The sequence below is a fragment of the Momordica charantia genome, assembly GCF_013281855.1.
Source record: "Momordica charantia cultivar OHB3-1 chromosome 8 unlocalized genomic scaffold, Mcharantia_2.0 BLBB01000008.1, whole genome shotgun sequence".
Taxonomy (NCBI): Eukaryota; Viridiplantae; Streptophyta; class Magnoliopsida; order Cucurbitales; family Cucurbitaceae; genus Momordica; species Momordica charantia.
This window is the reverse complement of record NW_028275166.1, coordinates 1,546,043-1,561,943: the sequence shown is the minus strand read 5'-3', so window position 1 is coordinate 1,561,943 and position 15,901 is coordinate 1,546,043. Positions and strand designations below refer to the sequence as shown.

The window sequence follows — 15,901 nt, the reverse complement described above, 5'->3', positions numbered from 1 at the left end:
CATTTAATTATATTTAAAAAAAAAAGGAGAGAAAAAATGTCAGCATACCAATACCACCGCTACAATCTCCTTGATTCACTCAGTAAGTACAGTGTACAGTCTGCCCTGAGAATTTATTTCTAAAAATAAAAAGAGAGGAAATATATAATATTAATATTATTTGGTTGGGAAATGGCTGTTTAGCTGGATTGTCGCTGTCCTTGCACTGGAATTTATCCACAGTTATACTTATCGTACACTTCCCACTGTTTTCGTTTGTCCTCCAAATTCAATTTCCTCGGAATTCCAATTTTATAATCTCTCCCTCTCCCTCACAGCCTTGCTCCAGCTAAGCTATACACTCCCCTTCTTTTCCATCTCCTCCATTAATACCTCTCCCCCAAAACTTTTATAATCCTCTACGAAATCGAAATCGATGATTGGATCTCTTACTCTTGTTTTAATAATTTCGGGTCGAAATGTATGGATCATAATATGTGTTGAATTTGATGCGACGTCCTACCACGTAGAGGACGAAGATTCTACATACTAGTAGATCTACCCCTAATGATCATCTTTCTACATGAACAATCTTGAACACTTAACTAGATGCATGGATAGGAAGATTTGAAATTGGGTGAAGGTCTACCTACCTTGATCATGCACGCACGATAGACCAACCTTCGACTCGCATGCTCAACTGTATGTCGGATACCCTAACTTATAAATAGGACACTTCACTCTTCAGTCAGATATCGTTCGATCGCTTTCTTAAGATCGAACTATAACTGACTTGAGCGTTAGAATGTTGTAGGTCTTTCATTTCCAAGAGGCTTTTCAACTCATTTCGAACATCCAAATTCTCTAGGTTAGCATATTTTGACTAAGTCTACTTGACTAATATTTACTGTACAGAACTGGGTTCAGCCTAACATATCTCATGTTTCGACTCAGCATGACTGCCCATGATTCAAGATGTAGTTGGTGAAAATAAAATGCATCACTAATCTTCATGTAATATAATGAATTTTAATGCGATGTTTATGGTTAAGGAATTGTACGATTGGGCCTGATGGGCTAGAAACATGTTCAGTTTCTTCTCTGTGCGGACTGTACTAGAAGCCCAGGCCCAGTTGGATTCTGGGCCTAAAAACAGTATGCGGTCGATCGGACTGGGCCAATATCATATTAGAGATTGAAATACATATAAAAAGGCAAAAGGAAAGTTATGAGGTTATGGTGAACAAAATAAGAATGGTCACTTAAAACATAAAAGCACTTGGTTTTCTAATTGAGCAATTTTTGAAATTGAAAACAGATTCCAGATTAGAAGCCGATGTTTCTTTCTGGTCCACTCGTTTGGTTCTGATGTAAGTGGGGCGTAGTCCAATTTGGTTTCAATTTCAATCTGGTGTGTACTTAACAACTAACTCTCTAAGTGATAAATTCTAACAAAAAACAATCTGGCACTGCCCTACACTCATGCCATAATATATTGGGTGCTCACAAATGCACGATATTCATTAAGATTTTTGACACACGATTTGATGCATCAACCAATTAATTATGTAATTGCAATCGTATATTTGCATAATCATTACTAAATGCCCAAAAAGAAAACAAGTATCACTAATCTGATTGATTGAGCCCTCCGTGGTAGCATGTCAAGTCGGTTTGTCAAAGGACCAATCTCAATTGGTTGGTATAGATTTTGGATAGAATTGAACTTATTTTAGAAATTTAAATCAAACCAATAATTTAGTCTAATTTCAACCCAAAATCAACTATTTTAATAATAGTGGAATAAAAAAATTTGAAGTTATATTCTAATTTTGGCTCCATCTTGATAGAGTGAACGAGCTGACATAAGTCAATTTGACATTCTCATTTAATAAAAATTTAATATTTTCATTACGCTTTATCTATGTACTCGGTGGCATTTTCACTAATTTTTTCAATTATTATCGTAAGCAAACTAGGTCACGTTTTTACTCAGCTAGAAATCATTCAAATGGGCATATGGAAGTTGTAAACTAGTTTTCGACTTTCATTTAATTTCTCCGTAACGTAAACAAAGCCAAGAAATTTTGGTACGTTATTTTTATTTTTGGGTGTTTTTTAATGTGCATGTGGCTTGTTCTTTACTTGATGGGCACTGTTGGCCGTCAATGGAGGAGTGTCCGACAAATACGGCCCCACAAGTCTTCATGATGATCACCAATAGAGCAGCGATATTACGCCACGTACACAGCTTACACTTTTTTTTTTTTTTTTACTTCATGATTTGATTTGTCTTTTTTTAATATGCGTTTCCTCATTCATGACCCATTTTTTCAAATTATCTAGAGTCCAATGTTGGAATTTGTAGCTTGTCGAACCAACCGGATCACGCCACGTATCCAGACCGAGATCTGATGCTTTGCCTGTGAAACACGTATAAAGAAAAAGAACATTGGGCTTTTTAATAAAGAGAAATTCTGTGTTGAAAGTCAAGAAAACGAATGGGAAAAATATATTAAATAAGGAAGAGAAAGATCGGGCTGTAAAATATGTTCTAATCACGTGATTTGGCCTTTAATTAAAAAAGGGGCTATTGAAAGTAAAGCATTTTCAATACTAAAAGCAATGCTTTACTTTCTCTTTTATGGTATTAGTTGATGTCTATTGGTTAACGCCTGTGATTAAATTAATCCTTTGACATTGAAATTTAGTTCTTCTTTTCCCAGTTTCCCCTCCTCTTTTTTTTGTTTTACTAATGTCGAATTTTATAACCATATAAGCAATTGTATTAAATAAATAAATAAATCTTACCATATAATTAATGGATCAAATTATAAGTTTGTTCATAAAATTTAAAAAGTATTTCCTAATTCTTTAAACAAAATTTTTATATTAAATAGGTTTTTTACTCATTTTTATTTATTTTTATAAATAAAAACTAAATAGACACAAAACTTGAATGGATAAAAACTTATTAAACATTTTTCTAAAATTGGTTTATTATACCCCGCCCTATAAATTTAGTAATTTATTAAACGACTTAAAAAAATTCTTTTTAGAATATTAAATAATAAAGATGGGAGGAAGATTTAAATATATTACCCTTAGAGAATTAGGAGTTAACAAAGATATGACTTAGCTACTAAAAGAGATGTTCGTGTTTACAAGCGATACCGAATACGATGAGAGAAGTGTTAAGAATCCAACATTGAAAATACAAAGGATATAACAAAGGTTTATAATATACATTGCTTATATACTTTTCTCATTGTTAATTGCTTGAGATAGAAATCCATGTTTATATTGTATTAGTGCTCAATCAAGTTCAAACGATCATCCGGTTAAAAAAAAATCTGGACCAAAATTATTGATGAGTCAAAACTACCATCTTGAAGGAACGTTAAGGATCATACATTGAAAATATAAGAATCTAACAAAAATTTGTACGCACATTCTCTTGAGGTGTTTGGCACACGTATTTGTGAAACCCGGAGTTAGGTGGAGTAGACTTCCCAAATCACTACCTAATTAATTATTTATATTTATTCTTTAAATTACAAACTCTAAATTAAACACTTCAATTTTTTTTTTTTTTTTTTACAACGTGTTGGAGAGAGGATTCAAACTCACAACCTCTTGGTTTGATGTATATGTCTACTACCGTGAGTTATGCTTGCTTTGACATTAAACACTTCAAGTTAAATTATAGACTTAGAATGTATCGTGCCTACCCCAATATTCAAAACTCGCAATGCACCATGTGAGATTTCAGTTGTATACTCCTCGAAATTTTAATAATTTCAAAACTATTTATCATGTACAAAGAAGTTGGTGAGTTCCCACTTCCTATATGCATATATGAAAAAACCCAATACTGATGAACAAAAACCAAAAGAAAAATGATGAAAAAAAAGGGAAAGAGAGAGGGCCTCAGTTTTAAGTTCATTATTAAAATTACTCGAGGGACAGTGTGATCTTATTCTTTGCCTTAAAGTATTTTAGCGAATGTGACAAACGACACACAAACAAGCAGGCCCTAACCTATAATTCATGTCACCGCTCAACCCTTTTTGTTACCTCACGGATTTCCGACTATTCCCCATCTCTCTTTGTCCTTTTTCTTTTTCTTATTTGATTTTTATTGTTTAAAACTTCCGTTTTATTTATTTTTTACATAGACGATTGTTCGAGCCAACTTATATGCACCTCAACTAACATTTTAACATTTTATTAATTAAACTCTTATGCTGAGAATGAGACTATGATAAAAAATCTGGTATAGGTTAAATAAGAAGAAGATTATTAACACATGAGGAAAAACAACTATCTTAAAATTTATGAATTTTCATGCTGTAATGTGCAATGTACTTTGATTAATCAACAAAATGTTACAATGTGACAGCTGATTTAATAAAACAAAGCTGCAATAAAAAAAAAATCTCATTAAATAATTGAAATTTGAAAAGTAGAGCAATTCATAGCAGCTTTTTGAATTTGCCTTTTTCAGTACATAGAATGTGAGTGCATAGTGGGAAGGATAGAATGGGGGGTTAGGTATTGTATTATTATTGCCTTACAAAAGAAGTGGGAAGCAAGATGGAAACCATTCACGAGCTCTCAATTTCAAACACTGCCACTGGATTGGCTCCTTTTTTTTTTTTTTTTTTTTTTTTTTGTCAATTTCTCCTTTAATGGCACGACCAAACATGTCCAACAGTTCATCTTCACATACCCTCCTATTAAATTTATCCATTTTTCGGGTATTTAAATCGAGATCGAGAGTAACTTAATTGCATAAGACATCTTTCTTACACTAAAAGGTAGTGAGTTTAAATTTTCACCCACGCATATAAACTATAAAGTAAACCTGCTTTCATTCATTTTTATTTTTTACATTAATATAAATAACTACGGATTATTATTACTATTAATCACTTCTTTATACACACCTTTGTTTCTTAAATGATCAGGAACCACTAATCTTAGCATAGTCTAAAGTTATCAATTTTTTTCCACACATTAAAGTTTGAATCTTCACCTCACGTCAGAGTTATAATGTTATGTTCTATACAATAATAAAAAAAAATTGCAACTTGTTTAATACGAGGAATATTTGGTTAAATTACTAACCTACCCATCAATTTAAGTTAATAGTTGGAAAATGAATGATATCGGAGGGCTGAGTTCAAGAATATTAAATCCTCGATTCAGAGCGCTTCGAATCGGACCTAAATGGAAATGACATGGAAAGCCTTTTTCAGAGTTCGAATGGATGACTTCGTGTTTTGGTATCATGTTAAATAATAAATCAACCAATAGGTCACGCATCTTGCAGTCGAATTTATGATTTTTTCCAAAATGATGGAATTGTGCTTTTATTTAGTTGGTATGGATTATGTATTAAATTATTTTGTATAATAAGAAATTATTAAACTTGTGACCAATCGTTTTAAATGCATAATAATAATGGCGGTTACATAAAAAGCTGGTTATTCAAAACAGCTTGGAAAATAAAGAACAAAAAAACTTTTTTTCCCTTTTCCAGAACAGCCCTGAAGTTGAAGTCGTAGGTACAAAAAATAAAAGGGAAAATAGAAGGGTATTCGGAGTCCAAAATGAGAAAAATACGTGGGGCCCAGGGACTCGTTAAATTCTAATATTTAATTAGCTTCGTCCCCCAACGCGGTACTGGTAACTGGTAACAAAACGAAGCCCAAAAGGCGCATAAGCCGATGTGCGGCCGACTGCCGTACCAGAATCAACGATAAAACCAAAACCACACACCGCTCTGCCGCTCCGATCTCTTCGCCGCCGGAGACAGCCACAGAGAGTTGTGTTCTCAAAGCGGCGCGGCCATTGCTCGGAGGACTGTAGAGATGCTGAAGCGGAGGAGGAGAGCGGTGGTGGAGCTGAGGAAGTTGCTCACCTGCGCCATATGCTTTATAGCGCTACTAGCCTTGCTTTCTGTCCATCTTCACTTTTTCCCCTCCTCCAAAGTCCCTGGCTTCTCCGATTCTCACAAGCTCCCTGCGGTGACATTTCCTTTCCCTCAACTTCTACTATCGCTCTTTATTTTCTTCTTTTTCTTCTCTCCACTCTTACCGTGTGATCATGTTTTTAACTGCGTTTCTTCAGTTTTTTTGTTTTGTTTCTACATTTTGCTGCGAAGTATTTCTGGTTCTGGTGTTTGAATTCGAGTTGATTAGAGTGCTTATTCGACGAGCGAGCGTAGGAAGCAAATAACTTCACTTCTTATGTTTTGGATGTGTATAATGTATTTCGATTTTATGTTTGTTTTCTTTAATTCTATCAGTCGGGTGTCATTCTTGATTTTGAATTAGATTAGGTAGGGCATTCTTTGACCTTGAGTCGTGTTGTTGACTGGTTACTCATGAGATGTTTGACGGAGCGGTTTTAGGTTTTCTCCCTGTTAACTACTTAAATGGAGGATTGCGTGGATTTTGATTTGGAGTATTTCTGTTAACGTATTTGTGTTCATAATCATGTAGCAACATGAATTCAAGCACCAGAGGTTGGGCACCGAGAATAGCTGGACTCAGGAGCTTGTTCCGCCTCATTTGTCCAAAGCTCCTGTTGCTTCTCGCAAGGTTTTTCCACTTCTTTAATTGTGTCTTTGTATTCATTTGCATAATGTCCTTAATATTTGGTGAAAACTCAAAAATATCAGTGGAAACTGGAAGAGTCCGAACGTCTTATACTTTTCTTATTTATACCCGTTACTTTTTGAGCAATTAGTAGAAATGGGTAATCTCATTTTTATGGAAAGTTTGACAAATGTAATTTCGTTATTGATAAGAAGTTATGCACCTTTCATGTTTTCACTCCTTTAGATTTGACAGTTGGGCAGTGGAAACTTGGTTTCGAGTCTGGACAAGCTATGGAAGCCTCCATCAAATCGCGACTTTGTACCTTGTGTAAAGCCTAGTTCCAATTATACATGTAAGGACGCTGCCAAGTTCACTTTGTTCCATTCCAAACAAAAGTTATTGTTCTTATTCATAAATCTTCTGTTGGTTACACAGCTCCTGGGAAGTCGCAAGGTTATCTCCTAGTTCATACCAATGGTGGACTCAATCAAATGCGTGCTGGGGTCTGTAACCTCTCCTACTTTATAATAGTATCAATTGTTCATCATCTAGCCTTTGTTATTTCTATAATATAGTTCTTATTGAAATAGATTCGTATGATGTGCATAAAAGTTTTCAAAATTAGCCCTTAATTTAATTTATGCCTTTTTAGAGCTACCTTTTGGTAAGCTTTTTGATGCCACAGTATCCATATAGGGCTTTCAAAATTCTAGTATAAAATGTAGTCCTGACTTTTGTGTATCTTTCACATTAATGCTCAAGATTTTCATATGCAAGCTTATTAGTTGTTGACTAGGGTTCTTTTCGGTTTATTTTGTTCCAATATTTCATAACCAAGCCAGTATGTGCCATATAATATTATTGGGTGGAAGTTTTGGTCTTTCGAAACCACTTTCTTTCTTGAATTGCAGATATGTGACATGGTAGCTGTGGCTCGTATCATTAACGCTACCCTTGTAATTCCAGAACTTGATAAACAATCATTTTGGCAGGACACTAGGTATCTTCTTCTTCATTCTTATTTTTTCTTAATACTTTCACATTCCCCCACCACCACCACCACCTTTTGTGTCATATTACCCCATCCATGACCGATTTCATTTTATTTGTTAAATCTCCAGCAACTTCTCAGATGTTTTTGATGAAGATTATTTTATCAATGCTCTTGATAAGGATGTAAAAGTGATAAAAAAGCTTCCTAAAGAATTGGCTACTGCTACCAAGACAGTGAGGCATTTTAGAAGTTGGTCTAGTATGGATTATTATGAAGAGGAGATAGCTACCCTTTGGGGAGAATATCAGGTATTTCGGCCTCAATTGGATCTTGCTAATGCAAATCCCCTTTATTTTACTTTCATTAATTAATGTAAAACTTTTCATTAGGTCATTCGAGCTGCAAAATCTGATTCACGCTTGGCAAATAATAATCTACCTTCCGATATACAGAGGCTCCGATGCCGTGCTTGTTATCAAGCCCTCCGTTTTGCACCTAAAATTGAGGCCATGGGGAAAGTAATATTCTGTCTCTATTTTTATTTTGTTGCTGGAGTGGTCATATCCCAATTTTTGGTGAATATAAATAGTTACAATGAATGTATGTATGTTGTAGTTTCTGGTGGATCGAATGAGGTCCCATGGTCCATATATTGCTCTACATTTACGATTTGAGAAGGATATGCTTGCCTTTAGTGGATGTACACATGATTTATCTCCTGCTGAAGCAGATGAGCTAAGGATGATTAGGTATAAGCCCCTTTCTATAACCTTAACGTGTTTGGTTACATCGCATAATTGTATTACTGGTAATCTGTTGAGTTAAATGCCTGATTGCTCTTGTTTTCTTCCTTTTTTTTCCCCTTCTTTTGTCTTTTGGGTGTGATTGGGAAACACTTGCAGAGAGAATACTTCTTATTGGAAGGTAAAGGAGATTGATCCTTTGGAACAGAGATCCAAAGGGTTTTGCCCATTGACTCCAAAGGAGGTTGGTATATTTCTTAGTGCACTTGGCTACCCATCAAATACTCCCATATACATTGCAGCTGGAGAGATTTACGGTGGTGATTCACATATGTCCGATCTGCAAGCACGGTATCCATTACTGATGAGCAAGGTATCAACATATACTGTAACTTTTTGGACCTGGCCACCTTAATTTTATTCTTATAATGAACTATAACTCTGAGTATTGTTCTTTTCAAAATTTCATGGAGAACTTTTGTTACAACAAACGTTCCACGTATTTGCTAATCTCAAATCCCATTTCCTAACAATCACGCAGATTAATATTTGATAATTTTCAACAATCTCTGATTTTTCTGAAAGTGTGGGTCTTGGGATTTCTCACACAGATTCTTACGGAACTGCCACATATGACATATGCCTTATCAATCTTTCTGTATTTAGTGCATGTTGGATTTAATCTGTTATATCGCCGGCATATCCCAAGGAGGAAACAATTCTTGTGAATTTGAAATTTTATGGCAGTCAAGAATGGACATTTTGTCGATTGTCCTTGGTTTTGTGTTTAGGACCTTTCGCCGCCCACTACCACCACCACTACCCAACCATCTTTTTGTTGTTTAGCAAATGCTTAATCTAGTATGTTGTGCAGTATTAGCTTATTTGTTTCTCCGAAATTTCCAGGAAAAATTAGCATCTGTTGAGGAGCTCGAACCATTTGTAAATCATGCGTCTCAGATGGCTGCCCTGGACTACATTGTGTCTGTTGAGAGTGATGTTTTTGTTCCTTCATATTCTGGAAATATGGCAAGAGCAGTTGAAGGTCATCGGCGATTTCTTGGACATAGGAAAACAATATCTCCTGACAGGCAAGAAAGTTACATTACAAATATCTTTTGATGACACCTACTTTAACGTCCTTCCAATTGCATCCACTGACACCGTTTCTGTCATCTTATAATTTTCAATCAGGAAAGGGCTTGTTCGTTTGTTTGACAAACTTGATCGAGGAACAATGAGAGAAGGGAAAAATTTGGCCAACCGAATAATTGAGATGCACAAAAGAAGGTATTATGCGCATAGCAGTTGTGTTTTTTAACATTTTATTAGTTATTTAATAGGATGTTTACACTGTGGGAGCGAATTTTCATGGTCTTGAACAGCCATCTATAAGGAGAGTTACTGAAAAGTTATAATTCTATTTCGCTTTTATCTGCAACCTGTTTCCTCAGGCAAGGCTCTGCGAGGAAGAGAAAAGGTCCCATTTCAGGAACCAAGGGCATGGACAGGTTCCGCTCAGAAGAAGCATTTTACGTTAACCCTTTGCCAGATTGTTTATGTCAAAGAGAATTGTCAAATGGGAATATGACTTCCATTTTCAGATAGTTCAACCGAATAGCGAGACAAAATGCTTCTGTAGCAAGATGTACAGGCAGTTGATGGGGTCACCGGTTTGTACATCATTACGGTATGCCAGCTATGGCGTGGCGGGGATGACGATGGTGTGTGTATAACCTGAGTTTTGGTAGCTGGCGGTGGTATACAAGGTTTGATGGACAATCCCCTTTACTCAGAGTAGGCTGAGGGGGAGGGGAGTAATAGGAGATTGGACAAATTTTGAAAAGTTTCCGAGGTCACTCCATTTGGGGGAATGGGGGAAGGAGGTGGTTAATAAGCATAATTGTTTTCATGTTATAGTAAATTTAATGCAATAATGTGGAAAGCATTGAAGCAATTAAATTAATTTTATTTTTAACGATTCTTTTCATCCAAGTTTTTATGATTAGTTTTAGTGTTTCACTTGTTTTTCAAATTGCAACTCTGGCTCTTTTATCGGCTGGAAAACTTCGAGGCGATTGTATGAGGCCCAGTTTGGGCAGTTGTAACATTCTCTTCCATTACAAAGATGAGCAGACATATGAAATTTGAATGCAATTAATAGCGTTACAAGAGTCGGATGACTTATTTTCCAACGAAATTAGTCTGTGTTCGAGAAATTCTTGGACAAATCGTTTTAAATAAAAGATCCTTAATATTAGAAGTTACAAATCTATTTTTTCTGTATTTGAGAGTTTCTAGAGTTCACTGAGTATTTCGATTGGAGTCTATTTGCCACCATGAAAAATTACTAATATACATCATGAGAAGGAATTATGGTGAGGATAAGCTTCTAAAAAAATATGGTCTTTTATGATGAGCTAAAATTTGTACAAAGCCAATCATCTAATTAAAATAAAATTATTCAATGAGAATGGTTCCTTTAATTAAATTGACATGAGTAATCAAAAAGTGGCTAACCACACAACGTCTAAATTGTCTTGTTTAAATAATGCAAATGACTTGTATTATCTTACATTATCAAATGATGTTATTCAGATTAATGCTAAGTCATACATAATGAAATCGACGTAGTTAGACGACTTCTGCTGAATAAATATACTCTAAATCTTAGTTATTGAACTTTTTAATATAAAATATAATAAGAAAGATTAAATTAAATTTGAAGAAAAAAAAAAGAAAAAGGATAAGAAAGGTTAAATTATTTCCGTCTCAAATATAGTACTACTGCAAAAAAAATTTGACTGTCCCGCTACCAATAGAAAACCACCACGTCACTTTGACAATCCGTTGGGCGATCGAGAAAGCGGCATCGTAACCGTCCATTCATCCACTCGTACCACGTACGGTAGGAATTTCTAAACCGTCCGATTCAGCACGAAGAAGCACAGTGAATATGAATCGTGACCATCCGCCGCCATACGCTACCAGCTTGGCTAGGACCGGGAGCCATATATAAAGGGGTTCGGTCCCCCATTTTCCAATTCATTCGCATTTGAAGAAAAATCCCAATCTATTCGAGGACGACAATTTTCCTTCGGTTCTCCAGGCCTTCTTCATCATCCAGGTTAGTTTCTCTTTGCCTCTTAATTCTCTTCTTCTTTTTTTAAAAAATGCTTGAATGGTTGACTTTTCCTTCCTGTTTCGATTTAGTTAGTTTTCTGGAACTTTAGGTTTTTTTTTTGACTAAATCTTCGTAAACCTACATAATCGAAGAAATTGTGTTGTTCGTGTAAAATTTTCTGAAGAGAATGTGGAGAAGGAGAAGTAGGCAAAATTTGTAGATATATGTTCCTGTTGAATCTAATTAAGAAACAGAACCAACACGCGCTTGAATTTGAAATTGTTTCGGCAGTATAGCTTGATTGAGCGACGATATCTAATTTGCACAAAATCGTTGCAGATGGCTCGTACAAAGCAAACTGCTCGCAAATCCACCGGCGGTAAAGCTCCCAGAAAGCAGCTCGCTACCAAGGTATGAGAATCGAAGATTGGAAACCTAAGTTCACATTTGTTATTTGACCTAACATATTGTAATCGATATTATCGCAGGCTGCGCGGAAGTCGGCCCCAACTACTGGAGGTGTGAAGAAACCACATAGATACCGCCCAGGGACGGTCGCTCTTCGGTATGCGTTCTCTTCGGTTTCTTGATTATATAAATCTCGTGCCATGAGTTTCCATTTTATTGATTGGTTCTTGTTGTTTGTGATGCAGGGAAATCCGCAAGTACCAGAAGAGCACCGAGCTTCTAATTCGAAAACTCCCATTCCAGAGGCTGGTTCGTGAAATCGCACAGGATTTCAAGACAGATCTTCGTTTCCAGAGCCACGCGGTGTTGGCTTTGCAAGAGGCGGCTGAAGCTTACCTCGTTGGGCTGTTTGAAGACACCAACCTCTGCGCCATTCATGCAAAGCGCGTTACGATTATGCCCAAAGATATCCAACTTGCCAGGAGAATCCGTGGTGAAAGGGCTTAACCAGCATCAATATATTTTTTTCTTCATTCCAATTTCAACGATGTGTAAATTGTGCTTTATTGCTACAATAAAAACACAATCTTGGATTTTACTCTCTTGAAGTTATTGTTTTTGGTGTCAACCACATTTGTTTGATTGAGTTTATGAAAATTCTCAGAACCCAACTCTGATTTTAACCTAAACAATTTAATCCTTTGGAAAGGTTTTTCATTTTGTGGTTAGAAACGATCTCCAAGGCAAATGGGTCGAAGAAAGCATGCCATGGGTATAAAAAGATCATTTCTACAGCTTATTATTGGAATCCTTCATTGAAACATCAATCAGTGCAATCTAAGATTACAGCCGGAGTTCTGGCTCCATGTGGGTATTGGAGGAAACAGGGTTTTAGTATGGAAAACGATTTAGCATGTATTCAGAACCCAAGTTAAAAAATGCGTCCATCAACAAAACTTGCTTGCAAATGGATTTGAATAAACACCAAAACCAGCCGATAATTATTAACTCATTGTTTGAAAGAGAACATTCCCCAGAGATGACTCGGGTACGGCAGCATGTGGCAAACTCTTACAGTGGACCTGGGAAGGTTCCGTTCTCCCTTTGCTCATTCCACTTCTCCACCTGTAACAATTATAGAAAAACATGGCGATTATCATTTCGACAGAATTCACTAAAATTATTCAGCACCCGTGTATTGTTTTACTACTCATTTGACCAAAATTTTGATTTCGCAATTTGTGCCAATTAGTTTCAAAGAAGAAAATATGAGAACGCAGACTAGATGACAGCAAAACTGGGAAAAATGCATACCCATTCACTTGGGCAAAGAGAACGGTAATATTTCGCAAACTTGTCGCACTCTGGAGCACCTTCCCCTTTCGCTGCTGTGCATCTGTATGCATATCACAAAGATGATAACAGACGGTCAATAAAATCCAACTAAACGAAGAAAAGGAACGAGAAATGAAGAAAACAACGAATAAGTAGACTAAAACATATTAAGAATTACCGATGGAACTCGATATAGCGTGTGAAGCAATGCCTAGTTTGATTTGTAGTGGGAAACCGGAAATCTGCTGGTGCTGTTTCGAGCTGCATACGAGCAACCAAAGATTGAACAAAACAGTATACACATAACTACAGGATGCCTTAATCTCATGCATTTCAATAATGAACAAAAGCATTGTTGATAAATTATCAAAGTCAGCAACCTTAATCTCCGACGGCTCATCTGTGCTCTCTTGATTTTCCTCTTCTCCAGCTCCGCTGCTTTCTTGATCAGCAGTTCCACTGTCGTTTTCAGCAGCAGGATTGGTTTCAGAGTCATCTACAGCAGCAGCTGCCGAAGCATCTTCATTGTTTTCATCGGCAGGAGCACTGTCACCGCCTTGATCAACATCAGCTTCCACAGGTGGTTCATTCTTCACAACTTTAGCGGGAGCAGGATTTTCTGAGCTCTCCACCTCTTGTACCTTCACATTCTCCTCCTTTTCTTTCAAAGCATATCGCTGAAATCCAAATTAACATAGAAGTCATTCTCAATTCTCACTCTCAAATCTGAGCATTACCAGATTCACTTTCGTAAAAGCAAAGGGAACAGGCTTTATGAAGACACCCTAAGACGAGAGCGATAAATGCTGAAAGAAATGCTCCTCACTTTGCCGTGATGGATAAAACTACTTTCACAATCTAAAATCACACTAACAGAGAGAAATTGTAAGGTATTAGAGCTCCAGAGATTCATTTGTACTACAAATTGAGACATGAACCAACACGGTTAATAACTGGGAGTTCTAGCTAAGAAAATTCGATTGACTGATAATTAATTCCACGGATGACCCAAGCAGCCCAAGCAGCCCAAGTCTGTTCCTTTTCTCCTATCTCTTCTACAGAGCAGTTAGGTGAAACGATTAACTTTAATCGAACATAAGTCCGCCGCCGACATCACAATCGGCTTTGCTTAGCCTCTATTTTTTTCGGCGGAAAACAAATATATCGTCCCTAAAAGCAATAGATTTTTTTTTTCTTTTTCCGGACTTGTGATGTTATCTTGCTATAATTCATAATGCGTAGCTTCCATTCAAAGGCAAAATCAGGCAGAAGGTTGAGATTTGTTGTTAAAGATCTTTAAATTTGACTAACCATTTTGATCTTTAAAAAATAAAAAGGAAAAAAAAGAAACTCACTACTATTTCATATGGAACCAAGGAATCTAAATCCAGGGTTACGACTGGGCTTCAATTTTTTAAAAAACACCACGAGCTTCATAATTGATGAATTCCTACCATATAACAGCCGATCTATCGGGATTAATCGTAAATCGACCAATAAAATATATCACCCAGACAAAAATTACAAAAAGAAGGAGCGAAAAGGCTAAAACAAGGATTTGCTTTTGCGAAGAAATATGAGATTATGAAAGCTGTAAAAAAAAAAAAAAAACCTCAGCTAAGGAAGGGACTTTTTCGCTCTGCGCTTCCGCCATGGGTGAAAGAAGAAGAAGCAATCCGGTTGAGTTGCAGCTACAAACCCAATGATTCGATATCAGAGACGGTGGAGAGGCGGCAGAGCAAACGAAAGAGAAAACACTAACTCGATGGTTAGGTTAAAATTGACCACTCACTGGTTGAGAACTAGAGAGGATTCCAGCAGAGGCGAAGGAGCAAGAACAGATCCCCCAATTAGAAGTTGCCACGTAACTGTTTTCCTTTCCCTCCTTCCCCTTGAAGATAATGGGCCGTGTGGGCCGAATTAAACAAATAATGGGCGGTAAATTTAATAAGGGCCCAAAAAGTGGAGTTGAGGCTTTTTACGTGATCTCGTTATCAACTGAATTGTTCTTTGCAAGTAATTACTTTGATCATTGTCAATATGAACATAGCTCAGCGGTTAAAGTACCTTATTTATTTTATTGACGTCTGACATTCGATCTTCCTTATATCATATATACATATCTCCAACTGTCTTTGAAATATAATTTTTTTTAAAAGAAAATATGATATCAAATTATTATATTTATTAGAATGTGTAAAATAGAGATGCCTGTGGAACATAAAATTCATTTGCAATGTGGTATTGAGCACGAGGAAAAGAGACTATATCCATCGAAAAAATCTTCCTTTTTAGAACCGTCAAAGTCTTTGAAGGCATAATAACAATTATGTTATGAAACTTATTCGGTAAGAACTTTTTGGATCTCGTTAGATTTACATCAAATAGCAAGCATTTTAGCAACTAAAAGGGGTACAACTCATCAAAGAAATCCTAAGCAAGTTTTCTTTTAAATTTTTATGAAAATAATTACTTATATAAACAGATTTTTGCCTAAATACCAAAGCCTGAGTGGCCGCTTTGATGGAATATAATTGAGGCAATTCCAAAACCTTGTTTTGTTCCAAAATATAAATAAGAAGATTATTTTACCACATTTGAATTCATGGATGTTGGGACCATGCAATTCATTTTTCTTTATTCAAAATAAAGAAACAGATACAAGAAATATTAACGTTATCAAACTAGTCTGAACTGGACCATATAAAAT

General features: G+C 36.0%; 3 protein-coding genes across 3 annotated transcripts; 2 read left to right on the top strand and 1 right to left on the bottom strand.

Annotated features, from left to right (window-relative positions):
* The first annotated feature begins 5,658 nt into the window (after positions 1-5,658).
* LOC111004923 (O-fucosyltransferase family protein) lies at positions 5,659-10,498 on the top strand. Its single transcript, XM_022276199.2, has 12 exons — positions 5,659-6,011; positions 6,489-6,587; positions 6,840-6,939; positions 7,023-7,090; positions 7,499-7,587; positions 7,709-7,889; positions 7,971-8,099; positions 8,197-8,330; positions 8,484-8,697; positions 9,231-9,415; positions 9,519-9,614; positions 9,779-10,498. Exons 1-12 carry the CDS (start codon positions 5,856-5,858, stop codon positions 9,930-9,932), a joined length of 1,605 nt encoding a protein of 534 aa, XP_022131891.1. The 5' UTR covers positions 5,659-5,855; the 3' UTR covers positions 9,933-10,498.
* A 797-nt stretch (positions 10,499-11,295) lies between these two features.
* On the top strand, positions 11,296-12,484 carry LOC111004922 (histone H3.3). The gene is made up of 4 exons (XM_022276198.2): positions 11,296-11,451; positions 11,788-11,859; positions 11,937-12,013; positions 12,102-12,484. The coding sequence occupies exons 2-4, from the start codon at positions 11,788-11,790 to the stop codon at positions 12,361-12,363; spliced, it is 411 nt and encodes a 136-aa protein (XP_022131890.1). The 5' UTR covers positions 11,296-11,451; the 3' UTR covers positions 12,364-12,484.
* Positions 12,485-12,629: 145 nt separating this feature from the next.
* Positions 12,630-15,022, bottom strand: LOC111004921 (uncharacterized). The gene is made up of 5 exons (XM_022276197.2): positions 14,804-15,022; positions 13,572-13,868; positions 13,370-13,452; positions 13,171-13,252; positions 12,630-12,981 (listed from the first exon to the last, which is right to left on the bottom strand). The coding sequence occupies exons 1-5, from the start codon at positions 14,843-14,845 to the stop codon at positions 12,928-12,930; spliced, it is 558 nt and encodes a 185-aa protein (XP_022131889.1). The 5' UTR covers positions 14,846-15,022; the 3' UTR covers positions 12,630-12,927.
* Positions 15,023-15,901: the final 879 nt, after the last annotated feature.

What these genes read in the sequence shown, in the direction of transcription:
- LOC111004921 (XM_022276197.2), bottom strand. Translation starts at nt 14,845, where the DNA reads ATGGCGGAAGCGCAGAGCGAAAAAGTCCCTTCCTTAGCTGAG. An exon ending in ATGAGCCGTCGGAGATTAAG is followed by an intron (nt 13,453 to 13,571) that starts GTTGCTGACTTT and finishes GCTCGTATGCAG; the next exon opens with CTCGAAACAGCACCAGCAGA. An exon ending in CTCTTTGCCCAAGTGAATGG is followed by an intron (nt 12,982 to 13,170) that starts GTATGCATTTTT and finishes TAATTGTTACAG; the next exon opens with GTGGAGAAGTGGAATGAGCA.
- LOC111004923 (XM_022276199.2), top strand. Translation starts at nt 5,856, where the DNA reads ATGCTGAAGCGGAGGAGGAGAGCGGTGGTGGAGCTGAGGAAGTTGCTC. An exon ending in AAATTGAGGCCATGGGGAAA is followed by an intron (nt 8,100 to 8,196) that starts GTAATATTCTGT and finishes TGTATGTTGTAG; the next exon opens with TTTCTGGTGGATCGAATGAG. An exon ending in AAAACAATATCTCCTGACAG is followed by an intron (nt 9,416 to 9,518) that starts GCAAGAAAGTTA and finishes ATTTTCAATCAG; the next exon opens with GAAAGGGCTTGTTCGTTTGT.
- LOC111004922 (XM_022276198.2), top strand. Translation starts at nt 11,788, where the DNA reads ATGGCTCGTACAAAGCAAACTGCTCGCAAATCCACCGGCGGTAAAGCT. An exon ending in GAAAGCAGCTCGCTACCAAG is followed by an intron (nt 11,860 to 11,936) that starts GTATGAGAATCG and finishes ATATTATCGCAG; the next exon opens with GCTGCGCGGAAGTCGGCCCC. An exon ending in CCAGGGACGGTCGCTCTTCG is followed by an intron (nt 12,014 to 12,101) that starts GTATGCGTTCTC and finishes TTTGTGATGCAG; the next exon opens with GGAAATCCGCAAGTACCAGA.